The sequence below is a fragment of the Spinacia oleracea genome, chromosome 3, assembly GCF_020520425.1.
Source record: "Spinacia oleracea cultivar Varoflay chromosome 3, BTI_SOV_V1, whole genome shotgun sequence".
NCBI lineage: Eukaryota > Viridiplantae > Streptophyta > Magnoliopsida > Caryophyllales > Amaranthaceae > Spinacia > Spinacia oleracea.
This window is the reverse complement of record NC_079489.1, coordinates 4,150,720-4,169,721: the sequence shown is the minus strand read 5'-3', so window position 1 is coordinate 4,169,721 and position 19,002 is coordinate 4,150,720. Positions and strand designations below refer to the sequence as shown.

The 19,002-nt window shown below is 34.6% G+C and overlaps 1 protein-coding gene and 1 pseudogene across 1 annotated transcript; both read left to right on the top strand.

Annotated features, from left to right (window-relative positions):
* The first annotated feature begins 4,132 nt into the window (after positions 1 to 4,132).
* On the top strand, positions 4,133 to 13,480 carry LOC130470747 (protein DETOXIFICATION 35-like; annotated as a pseudogene).
* Positions 13,481 to 17,413: 3,933 nt separating this feature from the next.
* LOC110779817 (uncharacterized) lies at positions 17,414 to 18,951 on the top strand. The gene is made up of 2 exons (XM_021984294.2): positions 17,414 to 17,844; positions 18,663 to 18,951. Exons 1-2 carry the CDS (start codon positions 17,453 to 17,455, stop codon positions 18,766 to 18,768), a joined length of 498 nt encoding a protein of 165 aa, XP_021839986.2. The 5' UTR covers positions 17,414 to 17,452; the 3' UTR covers positions 18,769 to 18,951.
* Positions 18,952 to 19,002: the final 51 nt, after the last annotated feature.

Genomic DNA, 19,002 nt, shown 5'->3' with positions numbered 1-19,002 from the left:
TAAGGCTAATTACCAAACCCATGACCTAGAGTTAGCTGTTATGGTGTTATCTACGAATATTTGGAGACATTACCTTTATAGGGCAACATGTAAGATCCTTACCGAGAACAAAAGTCTGAAATTTTGGCAATAAGGTCCAGTTGAATCTTGGGGACAACATTGAAAATGAATATTTCTTTCCACCCTGCAACCGATAGACAGATTGAGATTACTAACGGAATTTATGTTGAAAACCTGTGTTATTGACTTTAAGGGTAATTGGGAAGGCCACCTAGAGTCGATTGAATTTCTTGCAACAATAGTTACTATGCGAGCTTTAAGATGGAAACTGTTGAGGCATTGTGTGGAAAGAAGTGTAGAAATACCACTTGCTACGATTTTAGTGGAAATACAGCTTTGGGGGCATGATTCGTTGAAGTAGAAATATCCAAAGTCATTCCCTGAGATGAGTTACGAGGGCGTAACTCGTTTTCTTTAAGGGGGGTAGAATGCGATAGAAATTCGCGCTTTTAACCTATTTTTTTTTATGGTATTTTTATGCATTTTATGCTTATTTTTAGCAACTTATACATGTTGATGAAAGTAAATAGATTCTCCGCATAAGAAAATGTGTTCGTGAATATTACAAGTAACTCTTAGTTGGCAAAAGAGTGCACAAGAGTGGCACAAAGTACTTCTACAATAAGAATAAGTTGAAAAGTTGGAAAGATATGTGAATTTTCGTGTCAAGTTTCGGGACGAAACTTCTTTTAAGAGGGGTAGATTGTAATCCCCCGTAATTTTATACATTTTATTCATATATTTTAACATATATTTAATAAATAATTTACGAATTTTAGAAATAAATATATATTTAACGTATATTTATTTTATTTCATTTTGAATATTTTTAACGATTTATGAAATCAAAATAATTTTAGAATTTTAAGTTGAAAAGAAATCGAATTACGAAAACTGATTGAATTTAGAAAACGATCCTATTTGGTTTTGGATTTGAATCCTAAAATTAAATCCTAGTTCAAGCCCATTTTGCAAAGCCCAAACAATAAACCCCATACTCCCTTCTCTACCTCTAATTCACGTAAAACAAAAAAATAGAAAAAACACACCAAAACTCCTCTCTCTCCTATTTCACGTGAAGAAGCCAAAACCCTTCTCCCTTACTTCTCTCTCACTGCCGTTCTCCTTCTTCCTTCACGTTCCTTGCTTTGCCAGCCGCCGGACCACCATTGTTCATCACCGTCGGCATCCCTGTTCGTCCACCGTTCGTCTGGTAAGCCAACCTTCTCTTCTTCTATTTTCGCACAGCCACCACCGAGGACCATCAGCCACCTTCGCCGTTCCCCTGCACGCTGCGCCGCACCACCCGTTGCTGCTGCCCAGTCGGCCTCCATCCTTCTCCTCCACACACGCAAGCAACTTTGCCCTCTCTTCTGTGTTTCTTGCTCGAAAAAAACGCAACCACCATTGCCGACCACCGCGTCGCCCAGCCCTGCCGCCGCCAGGCCCGCTGCCGTGTGTTGTTGCCACCGGCCAGCACTTCCTCTTCCTCTCTCTTTGGTTAATTTTAAACCCTTAAAACTAATTCATGTTTTAATTATGTTTTATTAATTTAATTTATGTTTTCTTGAATTAAATTTATAGTTTTATGATTCACTTACGAATTTCATATTTATATGTTTGCATAATTAAATTATTAATTTTCAGATTATATAATTTGATTGAAATAAGAGTTTGAATTATTTAAAGTATGAATTTTAAGGGTTTAATAGTTTTGAAATCATGATAGGATGATTATAAATTATTAAAGTTATTGTTTCTACGATTTCCAAGTTTTGGGAGTAGTTTAAAAGTGGTTATATTGCTGAAAATTTAAAGTACTATGTTTGCAAAGATTTTTCAACGAATTTCAATCACTAATTCAATAATTATGATGCTAGGAAATCAAATGTGCACGTTTCAATGTTACGGAATGTTCTAAATATGGTTAGGATGCATTTAGAATGCTTTATTATGGTTACCAATGATTAGAAATTGATTGGTATTACTTGTTGGTTGTTTTAGGCGGAGAATTCTCTTTAGGCGACTTTTGAAAGTGTTAAGGTGGCCTATCAGTTTGTTTACACAAGGTACGTACATACCTGTGTGCTTGGAATGTGTGCTAATTGTTAAAACCATGCTGAATTATTGATGGACTTGGTTATCTTAATGTTGTTGATGAACTTAGTCAGGTTGAAATTGTATGTTTGATACTGTTGGATGAACATATTAAACCTTTATTGCATTTCGAGGATTATAACATGTTAGTATGGAAGATTGATGCAAACATGTTTGATTGGGAACACTAGATTATTCAGTACATAATTCAGATCAGTTAATTGTTGTTCCCTTTTTAGCTTTTCACTACTTTATGAGGGCGGAGGACCTCATTTAGTAAGTTGAAACCTTATACCCATATTCAGGGGTTGATCAGTATTAAAGAAAAGATCGGAGTTAATTAGAACGAGTATTGTTTGATGCCTTTGTGATCGCGTACTCAATTCCAAGATAAAAACAGTTGTAAATAAATGTGAGTTGCATGCCTTATGTGATTGTTGAGTCATAACAGGGTGTCAATTTGTAAATCATGTAAAGTGAAACTGAGTAGCAATAGCTTTAGACTGTGCACGTCTAAAGTGACGGACAAACAGGAGTTGGGGTTCATGGTGGTAGCCCATGGCCTTTCATTCGGACCGGATTGATCACCGCGTCCTATTTTCAGTCAAACGTTCCTCGATATCGCAGGTCACTGAGGTTACGGAGTCGCGCCCGTACCTCGTCTAGCTAGAAAACTCGGTCCATTGCCTATTTCAATTAAAATAATATTATTGTTATAAAAGTCTAGTCCAGTCTAGCCTAGTCTAATTAAGTATGGTCGTCAGATTATCATGCTTTGTCTGCCTTAATTATGTTTAATAGTATCATGTTAGGATTATTATTGCTTTAGTATGTAGTACTCAGCTTTGCTGATTACGTGCTTTGTTTGTGTGTGTTGATCATGGCTATGCCTATTGATCCTGTGATGACCCATCTTTGGTGAGCAGTCTCTAAGGATCAATAAGCGTTTCCCATCTACAGGTTGAAGATGATGCATCATTGGGATCGGGATTAGAGAGCTTGTAGTTCTTTTGATTTTCTAAGTTGGATTTGGTTTGTTTAAGTGGACTCTAAAACTTATTGAATTAGTAACATTAACTTTGTTTTTCGTTGATTGGTTTTTGAGATTTATTCTGAAAATGATTATTTATAAACCTACAGTTAGTTTTATGTTTTCCGCTGCAAAATTCTGAATAAGCCGTTACGTTTTCACACGGGCGATAATGCCTTGATAATTCTCTACGTTTTATATTCAAAAGTTATTTTAGAAAAGAGAGAATTGTCGGGGTGTTACAAAGTGGTATCAGAGTGCTTATGGTTTTAATTCAATAATTTTTAGGCGCCTAAACTAGCTAGTTTCCTAAAACGAATTTCCTAGAATTGAGCTCCTACTCATTATATCATTTAAAAATGCGTACTTTTTTTTGGGGGACCATATTCATTTTATTTTGTTTGAAAGTACATTAATATTTCTTATTAAGTTGAAATTAACTTATTTATTCAAAAAAAAAAAAAAAAAAAAATCGTTTATGTGAATTAAGTGTTTTTTGTTTTTTTGAAATTTAAATTAATATTTTCGGAATTATTATTATTTTTTTTTTCTTAAAAAAAAAAATAAAAAAAAAAAAAAATAAAATAAAATAAAATAAAATAAAATAAAATTATTTATTAATAATTTGTCGTTTAATAATTATTCTTTTAATGAATCTAATTCTTATAAATCGTTCTTGTTTTATTCTTTAAATTCTTCAATGCTTGACCTATTATGATTATTTTGAGAGAGGGGTAGCATAGGAAAGGGCATATAGAATAGAAGCATTGTGTCTGCATTATGTCAACATGATTGTAATTTCTCTACCTGCTAACTGTCGTGTCTTTTCTATGCTTTGCGATTGATATATATTCTTACTTAATTGTGTATTGTGGGATCATACGGTAAGTGAGAGTACTAATTACTAACATAGAAACTATGTTTAGTTGTTATAGATCACTAATCATGTCTGACGTGGAAGAAAATAGAATAGGGAGCAACTCCAATCTTATTAATCTGAGTGATGATGAAAAAGTGATGAATTATGAACCTGACAACAGTAGAATTCGTAGTCTAGAGCACATTTGTCGCGAAGTAATGAAAACAAGTGCGCATGGTAGTGATGATGAGGCGATTCGTGAGTATGACCGTGCTGTGGGTCAAACAAAAATGGATATCTACAAAGCCTTTCTGAGGGTTGAATCTGATTCTGAGCCTGAGTTTGAGTTTGAGCCTGAACCTGAGCCCGAGCCTGAGCTAGAGGAAAATAATCATCAACTTCAAGGCCCACGAAGATCCGCAAGGCCAAGAAAACAAGCTTATTATTTCGATATGGATAATGATGATGAACTTAAATATGAGTTATTCACCCTAGAAGGTTATAGCGAATCAAAGGACAAGTCTGATGATGTCTCCCTTTAGCCTTGTTTACATATTTAGTTGTGTGTGAGAAAAATGTTGGACAATTCGCCCAACCATAGTTTATGTTTATATCATAGAACTTTTATTTTATTTTGAGGACAAGTGTGTTGTTAATATTTAGGGATTGTTATAAACATTCTTTTGAGGAATACAAGTTAGATTATTGATTATCCAAAGGATCAAAAGTTTATTTTGGGACGCAAGGGGAATGTTTCTTCTTTTATGCTACCTTGTTATTCGTGATGATTGGACTGCATTTCTTATTTCTCAGTTGAATGCCCTGTATGTGAATATCATTCATAAATGATCGAGGGGATTACCTTCGTAAATAATGGTTGCACATTCGTAAATGTTTGTTTATTTTACGTGAATTTTGGATGTTGGTGTGATATTACTTTGCTAGAGGATAATATAAGTAAAGTTTCGAACCTGAATTAGAGTATATTAATTTCAGGTCGCGTTCAGGAATGACCAACAATAATGACCTAGCTGTTGTTTTTCGCCTCTTGGCGGAAAAACTAGCCCAGGAAAGAACTGAGCGCCCCGATTCTGTAGGGGACATGTTTGAAAGGCTTGCGAAATTTAAGCCACCATACTTAGAGGGGCAAGCAGACCCGACCTTCCTAGAAAACTGGATTAGGGAGTTTGAAAAACTATTTTGGGTGGTAAATTGTCCTGAAAATATGAAAGTAGGTCAAGCTGTCCTTTACCTAAAAGATGAGGCCGATCAATGGTGGAAAGAGAATGGAACTAGGCTAAGTGTTGTTGAAGGATTTAATTGGGACTCATTTGTTGTTGCGTTGAGGGAAAAGTTTTATCCTCCTTTCATAACAAAACGAAAAGCGCAGGAATTCATAAACCTTGGGATGGGGAGTATGACCATCGCTGAATATTATAGCAAATTTATAGCACTGTCGGAGTTTGCACCTGAGGTTGTAGCTACAGAAGAGATAAAGGCTCAGAGGTCTGAGCAAGGGTTGACCGATGAGATCCAGTTGGGATTAGGTGGAGAAACCTTTACATCTTTAGATAATGTGTATCAATAAGCGTTTCCCATCTACAGGTTGAAGATGATGCATCATTGGGATCGGGATTAGAGAGCTTGTAGTTCTTTTGATTTTCTAAGTTGGATTTGGTTTGTTTAAGTGGACTCTAAAACTTATTGAATTAGTAACATTAACTTTGTTTTTCGTTGATTGGTTTTTGAGATTTATTCTGAAAATGATTATTTATAAACCTACAGTTAGTTTTATGTTTTCCGCTGCAAAATTCTGAATAAGCCGTTACGTTTTCACACGGGCGATAATGCCTTGATAATTCTCTACGTTTTATATTTAAAAGTTATTTTAGAAAAGAGAGAATTGTCGGGGTGTTACATATTAAATATTGTTCGTGGGAAATGAATTCCGGAATCGAGAATTTAATCAGAAGCGTATCGTACGAATTAGCATCGGACGAGGCCTGCCAGACAAAGGCCCAGCACGAAGCCGGGCCATCGCCCAGCAAAGCCACACGCATCACACACAGCCAAGCCCCGCCAGGCCCAGCGCAAGGCCAGGCCCAACAAGGCCTTGGCGCGCGCGGAGCAATCATGTGGGCTTGCGCGGGTGGTGCTCGTGCTCGTGCTCGTGTACGGTTGTGTGCAATACAAATCCTAAAGCTATTAGAATTTGTTCTACGATTAAATCCTAATCCTAGTAGATAGATTTATTTAATAAGAGTCCTAACATGATTCTAATTAAACTAAATTGGTATTCTAATAGGATTATAATTCCTTTCCATAAACTCTATAAATAAGGGCCTAGGGTCACATATTTAGAGAGACAATTTGAAGTATTCAAAGGTAAGATTTTGGAACAAAATCAGCCAAACACTTGTAGCCTATTAGCCGAAATTCTTAGAACCTTAAGGGCGATTCTAGTTGGTCAAGCTTAAGGCGGATCCGGACGTGCTGTGGACTATCTACGAAGGGACGACACTTGGAGTCCTAAAGACTTGTTCTTGTTCGGTTCGGGCGCAGGTAGGGAGGGCACGCTACAAAGTGTATGCATCTGAATTATGCTAAATAATTATGTGTAAATAATATGTTTCCTGGCATTAAGGTTTTCCGCATGATTTATATTTTGTCATATGTATCATAACCTAACAGTTACTAACCTGGTTAGTGATGAAGTTTTTGGGTATTGTCAATATTTATTAACATTTCTCTTAAGTTGAGAAATCTATTGTTTTTTTATGCAATCCAGTTCTGAAAGTGAACTTGCCGCATTAAGCCCAACAATTTCTTGATCCAGATATAGGGTATAACTTATAACTGCTATGATCTCACAGTTAGCTGAGTGTTAAATGTTGTTCAGCTATATATGCAATTTCCTTAAATGTTGCTCATATCCTACTCTTGTATCCTTAATGTCATTCCTGACAACCACTAGTGCTAGCTGTTCTGTTAAGGGTGGCTTCTGGTTGTTGGTGTGTTCAAGAAGTGGTGTTTTCAGCTGCTGTTCTTCAAGTTTTTTGTTCAGGCAGTGGGCGAAAGGTTATTTACAATGTTACTTGTACTACTTTAAAATATTAGAGATAAGCTAGTACTTCCTTGTTCTAGTGTCTCTCAAACAGGCTCTCACTTGGGATATGTGAAAGGATGTATTTAGTCATGCTTCTGCAATTGCAAGTATGAGAATTTCTTGTACATTGCCTGCCACTTCATAACAGTCGCACAATAAATACAAAGTATATCCTGGTTTTACGAGCTTGGTCCATTCTGCTCTACTGTGATAATATCTGGTGGGTGTGAATTATTCTCTGGTATGCCCATATAGCATGCGAGGAAGATGGAAACCCCTTCTACATGCAGTTCCCTTGGAAATTGTAATGAGTTCATTGCCTTCTCGTTTATAGCTACATGACCTTCTTGGGCAAAACTAAGTCAGAGTATGTTTGTTTTACACATCTAACTCTCGCTTGCCTTAAATTCCCGATGCTACTATTACTAATACTATGACTAGGTATCATTTTTTGTTGATACATTATTTTCTCAAATGCTCAATTCAATGTTGGTTTCTTAATAGAACCTATCATTCTATTTTTTAACTACCCAACATAATCCTTTAGTCACAGCCGAGGTTGACATCTTCCTTGGTTGTATGTTGCTGGGTAGGAGATGTTGTTTGAGGCATTGATGTTGGAATTGTAGCTGAGAAAGACCCATGTAATATTCTAGTAGCATTAGATTTGCTTTCCCCCTCACTCAAGTCTTTTGGTTGTTCTGTTGGAGTTATTTGTTTTGGTTGTCAATTTGCAAGTGTGTTTCCAGTTATTTGTTCTGGTTGTTCTGCTTGTCAGTCTACAGTATAGTTCTGTTCTGTAAGGGTGGCTAGTAGTTGTTCACTTCCACAAGGGTGGTTGTTCAGTTCTAGTTAGCAGATTCTGATCTTCTAGTAGCTGTTCAAATTCTGATCTGCTAGTCTGTTCAGATTCTTATCACCTAGTTTGTTCAGTTCTGCAAGGGTCTGAGCTGTCGGAGTGTTTATGCCCTTCACATGCAATTGTGCTGCTCATTTTTGTTTCTTCCTGTGCAGTTGTGTTGTGTAGTTTCCGGCTGTTGTTTTGCATTGATCGTATTATTTCATTTTAATTACACTCATTAATTTTCCTATTATATTTACAGGATGGTAGATTGAAGGAGAATGCTCGATAAAAGGGTTGCAGGAAGGGCATAGATTGAAGTTATTTTGCGCTAATTTTGGACAAATAAATTAAACTAGATAGGTTCTAGATTGCTTGAGCTATTATTTCTTTTTGGAGATTCATTAGTTAGCTTAACTGATGTATTTATATTATAACAATGTTTTTGTTATTAGAATGATTGTTATGGATATTTTATTTTAATAATAAGTAAAACTAAATTTAAAATAAATGTTTTATTTTCGTAATAGTTGGCTATTTTGGTATAATATTTTCGTTTTAATGAGCGATTAAATAAATGCGTATGAAACTGTTGCTATAAGCTCGCATTAAAGTGTTGTAATAGTTGTATCAAGAAACGTTGATAAAGACTTATGTAAAAGTGTCGCAATTGTTATATCAAGAAATGTTGTTATAGACTACAAAAGTGTTGCAATATTAGAGCAATAAACGTTGTCATAGGTTGTTGATAATGCTGCTACAGATAATAAAAGCGTTAGCCTAAACACTAGTGTTGCTTGAAATCCTAAATAATTGTTACTAAAACTTAATAACTGTCGCCTTATATATAATAAATATGTTGGCAAAAGTTAAAATCGTTGCCTAAGAAAAGTGTTGCTAATGATAACTATGGCAGCAGTTTTATTTTGCACAATGGAATGATACAATAAAAGTTTCGTTCTTCACCTATCACGGCTTAAACATGTTTTGTACTCCGCAATGATAAAAATATTTAACAGGGAATTATGTGATTATTTTTTATGAAAATGATAACATGACATGACATGCTTACGTGTCATGATTTAAATTGGAATCTAAAATATTTAACTTATACTCCATCCGTCCCATAATTATCTTCCTGTTTGACCAAAAACACGGATTTTAAGAAAAGTGGAATATAGTACATGAAAAAGTGGAATAAAGTACATGTGAAAGAGAATATAGTACATCGGAAAAGTGGAATAAAGTACATGTGAAAGAGAATATAGTACATGGGAAAAGTGGAATATAGTACATGAAAAAGTGGGGACCTTAGTAGCCAAAATTAGAAACAAGAAGATAATTTTGGGATGCTCGTTTAGGAAAGCAGGAAGATAATTTTGGGACGGAGTGAGTATTTCTTATTATACATGTTTAAAATAAAGGTAGAAAAATCTTAATATTCTAATTTGTTTCTTTCTATATATCGATTACCTTATCTACATATTTTCATAGTAAAAAATTTGCATTGATAGTAAAATTATTATGACTCATAGTCTACGTGGCGCTTATATGTACCAATTAAACACCGACACGTAAGATTACGACAACTAAATGTTGTCACAACTTGCGACCTTTATAATCACTTTAAAGTAATTAAAATCATATCACTCGTTCGCATCCAATAACCAATGTTAATTACCAGATGATTAAGTTATTACGGAGTTTAGTTGATTGGTTATATGCCTTGTATAGTTGTATCCATTGTTTTTATAAGCGAGCACTTCATCAAGGGCATAATGTGATTCCAAAGATTGGGTTTTCAAAGTCAATTCATAATCAATAATATATTCTGAAGCATCCTGCACATCAAAGCATCAAAGTCAACGGATTTTTTCACTTTCGTTCTCAAAATATAATGGGAATCATAAAGCAACAATATTTGAGACGATTGTAAAAGCTACCTATATTTCCATGCATTGACTTTCTAATTAGGTTGACCATATTAATAATTTCCATGGGTAAGGAAAGTGTGTTGAAAAAATATGTGGAATTAAAATCTTTACTCTTTAAAAAGTGGGAGCAAACTTACTGTGCTTATGAACAGTAACATTCCATTAATTTTTTTTCCCTGTCTCCGTTCTTTCTTCTTCTCCTACTTTTCCTTTTATAGTTTCATTCAAGCTTAATTTCTCTCCCCTCTAATTAATGGATCCCTGCAAATTTGTGCATTTCATTCAAGCTTTCTCTCCCCTCTAATTTAATGTAGGTTTGCAAATCCATGCTTGGATTCATCAACTTGGCAATAAGTTGATAAAAAAATCCCAGAAAAAATGGGGTTTCTATCCTAAGATCACCATCACCATTCTTATCTTTTTTTTCTCTCTCCTCTCCTCTCCTTTTCGATTCTAATTCTTCATTCCTTCATGTTCTTTTCCCAAGAAGTATGAGCATCAAGCTTTTGTTATCTATTTCAATTGCTTCTACTCTAATTGGTGATTTTACTTCAATCTAAGAGATGGTCATGCGTAGAAAAGCGGGCAAATCTCTATCGAATTGAAGCTATCTGGTGTATCCTTGCAAGGTGAACATCATCCATATCTATACTTTTCATTTGTAAATACTTTTCATTTGTAAATTTTTAAAATTTTGTGCTTAATTTTCATCCTCTTTAAACCAAAAATTGGTGGTTGGATTATACAATTCAATATCAGAGAAACACGAAACCCCAATTAATTGTTTAATTTCTTAATTGTTTTGCTTAATTTTGCCCCTTTTCTCACCATTGTTTCGGGTGGAAGAGGATGAGTGTGGTTGTGGATATCAGCGGTGCAATTAGCGGGGTTAAGTAAAGGTTTAAGTGACACGTGTTTTTTTTTTTTGAAATCATTGGAATTTGCCCCCTGATTACTTAATTTTGATTACATTCAAAATTAGAAGATGTGGGTCTAACAGTTTGGATAAGAGGAGAGAATACAAGTATTCAGCTAGCTTTGTCTTGACAATTAGTCAGTCTTAAACAACATTTCTATGTGAAGGCTTTGCAAGTAAAATAAAAGTGAATGAGTTTTCAAACTGTATCATCAAGGGATTTCCTGTGACTCATGTGCTGTTGTAATATGAAGCTAATTTTAGATATTTGGAGGGTGAAGCTGGTTTCTACAAAGATTTAACTGTTGGGTGTGGAAAATAATGCACTGTGTTTTGTGTATGAGATGATATGTCATCTCTAACTTACGAAGAGAGGTAAGGAATTTGATGTTTTGAACCCACTGACTTGTTATTGCAATATGCACAGGATGACCCATTAATGAAACAGGGCGTAGAGTAAGATATTGGTTTATCCATTTAGTCGGTTGTTCATTTTTTATGTTTGAGTGGTTGAGTTCCAAAACCATCTCTGAATGGACAATGTATAGTAAATTGTCGCCAATTCAATTTTCTTGTTTCTGTTTCAGCATGAATCTAAATGGACTACAAGCTATGCTGCTATATATGGTATTCATCGGAATAAATGCTGCTGTAAGGTAATGGGTTAATAATCGATATTCTTCAGTTCTCTTGTTTTGGGAGTTGGGAATTTCTGTATTGATCATATACATATAGAAGCTATAAAGTAGCTTTGGCAAATTTATCTATCGATTCTGAAGGGGTTTTTGTTACTATTAGTATTCGTGCTCAAATGAGCTCGGATTCCAGCATCCAAGGGCGACCAGATATAGTGTGTACGTTGCAGTCTTCCAGTCTCTCCTCATCGGGCTTTTGTGATGGCTCTTATCCTCGTTTCTAGAGACTATTTTGCCGTTATTTACACTGACAGCGAGGAATTGCAGCAAGCAGTTTCTAAATTAGTCTGGCTTCTTAGTGTAACAATGGTTCTTAACAGTGTTCAGCCTGTCATTTCAGGTATTTTTGTAATTCATGCTATGTTAATAGTGATATTTTCTTTCTGTCAGCGTGCAACTGATCGACGGGTTGTTGGACACCCTGTACTTGAGTACTTCATGATTCAGTAATTAGTTTCTTTATGATATTTGTAGGAGTTGCCATTGGAGGAGGATGGAAAGCGACTGTGGCAAATATAAATTTGGTGTGCTATTATGCTTTTGGGCTACCTTTTGGATATATTCTTGGCTATGTTGCAGATTTTGGAGTAGTGATACTGAATATAAATTTCCTTACCATTTTTACTTATGGTTATATTTCTTCAGTAGTTATCCCGTTTTCTGAAAAATGGATCCATTTATGACAGGGATTATGGGGCGGTATGATAGCTGGAACCCTCTTGCAGAAACTCATTCTACTCTTCATCCTTTACAAAACTAATTGGAATAAAGAGGTGAGAATCTTAGAGCTTTCAGTTACTTTGTCCTTGTTTTTCTGATAGTTTGCTTTGCCATAATTCGGAGATATGTGCTTGTAATACTTCTCCATTTTAAGGGAAACTGTTATTAAGCCCCCCCTGTCCTAACTCAAAGTTAACAGATAATAGAAGGAGCAATTACCAGTGAAACCATTGGACCAAATATTTGTGTTTTTTTTGTTCAAACTTCGAATGTAGAATATTGATACTCTGGGAGTCTGAGATAACCTGGACACTCTAGGCTTCATTATAGTCTGTAAACATGCACATGTTTCACCAACTGGTTGAACCAGCTGCAATAACTTTTGGCTGTCTAACATAGCATAAGTCTAAAACTAAACTTGGCCATTTGAAAGTCTTGCATGTTTAACAACAATATATGCACTACTGGCAAACTTATTGTCCTGTGAGTAAATAAAATGCCGAGTTTCCTGGGTACATGTGAGATGAATTGAAGAGTTCAAATATACAGTTTCTTGAGTGTGCAATGGACATCATAAAAGGTTTAATGTTGTTTCTTCTGAACAAAACTCCATCTTAATTATGAAAATACTTTGGTAATAGAAAAGAGTAATGACTGTTGTTGCCTCCTGCAGGTGGAGGAAACAAGCAGCCGAATGCAGAAATGGGGTGGGCAGGACATCAATGCAGATAACAAGGGTGATAACATATGAATGACTTGCTTCAACTGACATTGAATTTCTGTTCTTGCATCACTTGAGCTTCAGTTAATAGCAGATAATTTGGATGTTTTGACTGGGACTTATGCTGTCCACGACAAAGAGGTGAGCTAACCACTGTGACAGGGAAAACCATAGTTTCATGATAATGCCGAATCACCAAGTCTCCATTTTTGAGCATCTATTCACCTTTCAAAGTTTACTGAATTGTTGGAGGGTCGGTGCTGCCACAGACGTTGCTTCTCTAGAAACCTCAGCAAGATCATCGCCTTTCCTCTTTTTGCTATAATTTTATGATAATGTTGAATCACCAAGTCTCCATTGTTTGAGCATCTTCTCACCTTTCAAAGTTTACTGAACTTCTGGAGGGTCGGTGCTGCAAAATGATCACCTTTCCTCTTTTGAATGTAATTTTGTTACTGATTATCTGCAATACATGTACTCCTGAAACATGTTACCAGAGTATATCATTCTTGCTATTATGAATGTTGTACTCTAAATCTCTGTCTCCTGCCTCTTGTTAAGGGTTCTAATTCTATCTTTTCATAATCCTATTTAGCTACAAAATTTTGAACTCGAATTGGGAAAAAATGAAGTCTGAAAGTCGTTTTGGAGGGAAGTAGCCTTCATTAGCTTGGGCACTCCTAAAGTCGTTTGGAGGGAGGCAGTTTGCAATGCTATCTTTGCTGGCTTGACTACACTGGTTTCGTATGTTGGTCCATACCTGATTAGCTATTTTGTTGATTACTTGGGAGGGATAGAGACTTTTCCCCATGAGGGCTATAATCTTGCTTGTATATTCTTTTCAGCTAAGTTGGTAGGGACTTTCTCAACTCGTCAATGGTACATTGGAGTTGACATTTTAGGCATGCATGTGAGGTCAGCTCTAACTGCAATGGTGTATAGAAAGGGGCTGAAATTGTCTAATTCAGCCCATAGCATTGCAAGCTGCCGATGATTTTTGATTTATTTTCTTGATGTTGTATGTCAGCTTGTAATCGGTAAGTTTATAAATGTTACACTTACAACAGAAATGTCGATAATTGTTTATGAAATCATAGAAATATTGAAGCTTATCGGTGTATTTTCACTTTTGAAAAACGCAGAAAATGACTACATCGTAGCAAAGAACAAGGCTCTAGCTTGTACCTATTATAGTAATTAGATATCATTTGACAAACCACCTTAGAGTGGTTTGATTTAGGGAATGTTGGCCCAATATTTTTGTAAACATTAACATACTAGCTTTGGTTTGATTTAGGGAATATTAATCCCTTAATGTTGTAAACTTTATGTTATAACTAAGTGTTTGTGCATAGCAAATAAATTCTTACTCCATACATTTGTAAGCACTAGAACATCATCGGCGCCATATCTGAAATACCTAACTACACCGCGCGCAACGCGCGCGGCCCACCACGAGTTGAGAAAGAAAATTTTAAGACATGAAACTGTAAGTCAGGGTCATGAAAAGGATTAGGCCAAGGATTTGCCTCCACCATGTGAAACAGAGAGCTGTCAAAAACTAACTCGATCCGAAAACCCGACCTGAATCGGCCAAACTCGTAACCGATCAGACCCGAAATTTTGGTAAAATAGGTAACCCAAAACCCGGCCTAAGTGATAAAGTTACCCGACACGACCCGGCCTGATCATGATTCAAAACCCGAGATGATATTTTATAGTTGAAAAATAGATATTTTATACTCCCTCCATCCCAAAATATAGTGTATGTTTAACTAAAAACACGAAAAATAAGGGGAATTATATCATAGATAATAAAACAATAAATTATTTGTACTTTTAAGATGAATAAGGTGGGATCCTACTACATGTACACCTATTGTACAAGATATCTTGTACACCATGTTTTTCTATTGGTTGATATTTATTGTCTTTCATTCTTACTTCCTCTGTTCTTTTTTAAATGACACAATTATTTAGGCACGTTTATCAATGCACGATTTCAAACGTTAATATCTTCCATTACGGATAAGAAAAAATTATAAAAAGTTGATATTTCTAATAAGACCCCGCACGACTATGTTTTTTCTCAAGTATAAGTCACAAAAGGAAGTTAAAGGACCTTGTGTGAATAGTGTCAAAAACCCAATTGTGTCATGTAAATAAGAACGGAGAAAGTATTTTTTAGTGGGTTTGATGATGTGTCAACAAATTAATGGTAGTGTCTTGTACAAGAGACTCTTATACACTAGGTGACTAAGTGGAGGTAGTCTACATCGCTGGTGGACAGCGATAAACTGACCCATACCCACCCTTAAAAAAACATTGGAAAGTTGATCCACCCTTAAATAAATGTGTATAAGTGTTGCTAACTTGTTATATACTGTCAATGGCAATATAAGTACCGTCATTGTTGTATATATACTGTCATTGTTGTATTAAAATATTGTCATAATCACCCAGTAAAAAGAAATTATGTATACAAGTGTAATGAAATAGAAAAAGTAAAGGGACCACTTAAATAAATTGATAAAAGTGTTGCATATTAAATGAATGGGTAAAAGTATATATATAAAATTTTATAAATATTATCATCGTTTGCATAAATACTGTCATTGTTGTATTAAAATGATGTCATTGTTGTATCAATTATTGTCATATTGCCGATACTTACTAATTTGTTTGACTTTTCAACTCATAAAACGAAAATATAATTTCAAAAGGTCTTGCGCGCATAAGGTGTACAATAAATTTATTGTACACCAAGATAACTTTAACCCATTTTTTATGTAACTTTAACCTAGTTTTGATTAACTTTTATATTAGTAAAAAAAAGTTGATAGATAAACATTTTAAAGGATTAAATGATTAATTTTATACATTATTAGTGATTTTGATGAAATAAGTTTTATTAAAATGAAAAAATTTATCACTAAAAAATAGATAACTTTTACATATATAAGCATAACTTTTAAGCATTTTGAGTTAACTTTTACTCCGGTGTACAATAATTATTGTACAACCGTTGTAAATAAGAATTTGTGCTACAATTTTACCCTGGGTATGGAGTCATTTTATCGCTGTCTACCAGCGACGTAGCCTGCCTCGACTAAGTGTACATGTAGCTTTTTCAATAAGGTGGGGGGAGAGAAATTAGGGATTAAAGGTGCGTAAATAATAAATGGGCAAAAGACAAAAATCAAATATATGGGTTGAACAAAAGTAAAAATTACGACTTTTTAAGCACTACAAAAAAAATCGATAATAGTTTGTGCATGAAGATATTATGGTAAAAAAATTAATGGTTTAAAATCGAAATAGACACATCATTTAGGGACAACATTTTGGAAAAACCGACACTATATTTTAATACGGAGGGAGTAGGAATTTTTCACGTGACACCCTTTGGTTGTTAATCATTTTTGTGGCACCCAAAAAATATTCACTTAGACTTTGATAATAATTCAAGTGGCACTTGCGTTCAATTTTGTTAAGTTTATTACAAAATATCCAGCATATTTCACATGTTTGCCCTAAAAAACAATAGGGTAACACAGTTATAGGCACACCATAGAAAAAATACTCACCGTTTTCATAGAATGGGAGCACAATTTTTTCAATGCTTTGTAACATTCCTTGTAATTCTCAAATTGAATGGAGACCTTGCCCATATCCTTAAGGCTCATAATACGGCTCATATGATTGATATGAAGATTGAAGAACCCTACAAGGAGTTAAATAAGCAAAGAGATTGTTAAACGTATGAGCAAAAAAATCTACATATACGATTAAGGGGTATTTTCGTAAATAAATTGTCAAAATATACGATCTACCTATTTAAATATATAAATTGTCAAAAACAAAAAATTTATATTTATTTTTTTAAATATCAAATATATTGTACGTAACAATTTTTATTTTAGGAAAAACATATTTACCTGAGATCTTGTTAGATTCGTCTTAATGTATGTTTTGCGAAAATTAATTTTTTATAAGCTTGAAAAACGAAGTGTACAAACTTTTATATAAGGCGGTCTAAACAACGAATGTTCATTTTTATAAATAAATAAATGTTCATTTCCAAACTTTTATATAAGGCGGTCTAAACTTTTATAAATGTTCATTTCCAAAATAATAAATGTTCATTTCCAAATAAATAAATAAATGTTCATTTCCAAAATAGTAAATGTTCATTTTTATATCAGTATATTAATGTTCATTTTAAACAACACAAAACGACGTAATTTTAGATGGGGTACAGCCAGCTCTGACTGTACACGGATACATCCAAAAATTTACGTTACCCTTGTCTCCCCACCTCCTCCTCTTGGTATGGGCTAGATGGCCTACATCTAATAATATTAACATCATGGACTTAAAATTCAACCCAAAAATTTAGCCCAATTCATACCCTTTCTAAAAACAACTCCAAATTTGATCAATCAAACAATCCAAAGAAATCATCAACTGAAAATGTTATCCCTCTCAAACACTCTCAACACCTTCTGTTCTTCTTCCTCCATTTCTTCATCATCATCTTCCAATCAAACACAAATCTTCAAATACCCTTTTCAATTCCCCAAAACCACATCATTTTCCCACGTTTTTTCATTAAGAAAATCTGCAATTTTGGTACCAAAATCTTCAGAAAAGTCCGAGGTTGCTACAACAGAATCAGAAGATGGATGGCTTAGCAGATTACCTGATAAAAAGAAACCATTATATTCTCATAGTTTGCCCTGCATTGAATCTTGGCTTAAAAGCTTAGGGTTTCACCAAAGCAATGAAGATAGGGCTGTTTGGTTCATTGAAAAATCTGAATGGCGTGCTCAACTTTCCCTTGATATCACTGAACTTTATATAAGGTTTGCATTTTCTTCGATTTTTCTTTCTGGGTTTTTGCTATTTGTTGATTTTTTTTATATCGTGTTCATAATTGTGGGCAATTTAGGCTAGATATTGGGTTTTTAATTGTGGTTAGTTTGCTGAAATTGGAAATTTGGGGAGAAATTGTGCTGAAAAAATTGTTTAAGTTTGAACTTGACTGTTGGAGTATGGACATGTTTGTCGATAGTTTTGTTGAAATTGGAATTTGGGGAGAATTTATGCGGAAAAAATTGTTAAATTTGGAACTTTGACTGTTTGGAGTATGGAAATGTTGGTTTAGAAGCCATCATGGTTGCATTAGCATTTTGTATATTACAGCACAGCTTACCTAATTCCACAATCACCACACAAAACGTGTAGTATAACATGAAAATGGTACATTTTTACTCTAATTTAGCAAATTAGGTAGCGAATTGTGAACCCGTATCCAATCTCATACTAGCGAATCAGGTAACAATGTTCTGGCATATAGTTCTTTGAGTTTAAATTGACTTGTGAATATATATGACCCATCCTTTCTTAAAAAGACTTCACCAATTTGAATTGCCTAGAAAACCCTAGATTGAAGTGTGGCATAAATAAAAGGATAACAAGAATATTGCAATTAAGAGTGATTTTTGGGATGCCTTCATCTTTCTGTTTTGTTGCTTTTTTGTGTCATTCCAATATCTAATCCCACCTCATGGCTCGCTCAATCAATCAATCTGTAGGTACTTAAGCTAGATGTAAGTAACTTGTTTTACGGTTGTGATAATCTTTCACTGTATTTTAATCTAGTAGTTGATTTCGTGTTCAGATATATGAAGAATGGACCAGGCAGTCTTGAAAAAGATATGGAGAGAAGATTCAGCTATGCACTGAGTAGAGAGGATATCGAGAACGCTGTGCTTGGAGGACCGTAAGAAACAAGTTGTGAATTCATTCCATGGTATAGAAATGTCGAAAGGTGTATTGCTGCTTTCATTAGGTTGTCAAACCACATTTCAGTAAAATTGCTTTTTATGATTATACATGTCTGAATATCACTTGCATTGATCAATATATGAAAAATTTACATCCTTTCAAGAACTATGATTTCTACTTTACTTCTACGCTCAACTCAAATGTGTATATCTTTGAAACAACTCCGCCTGTCT

Coding starts and splice junctions, on each gene's coding strand:
- LOC110779817 (XM_021984294.2), top strand. CDS start 17,453: ATGTTATCCCTCTCAAACACTCTCAACACCTTCTGTTCTTCTTCCTCC. Junction 17,845..18,662: donor ATCACTGAACTTTATATAAG/GTTTGCATTTTC, acceptor TTTCGTGTTCAG/ATATATGAAGAATGGACCAG.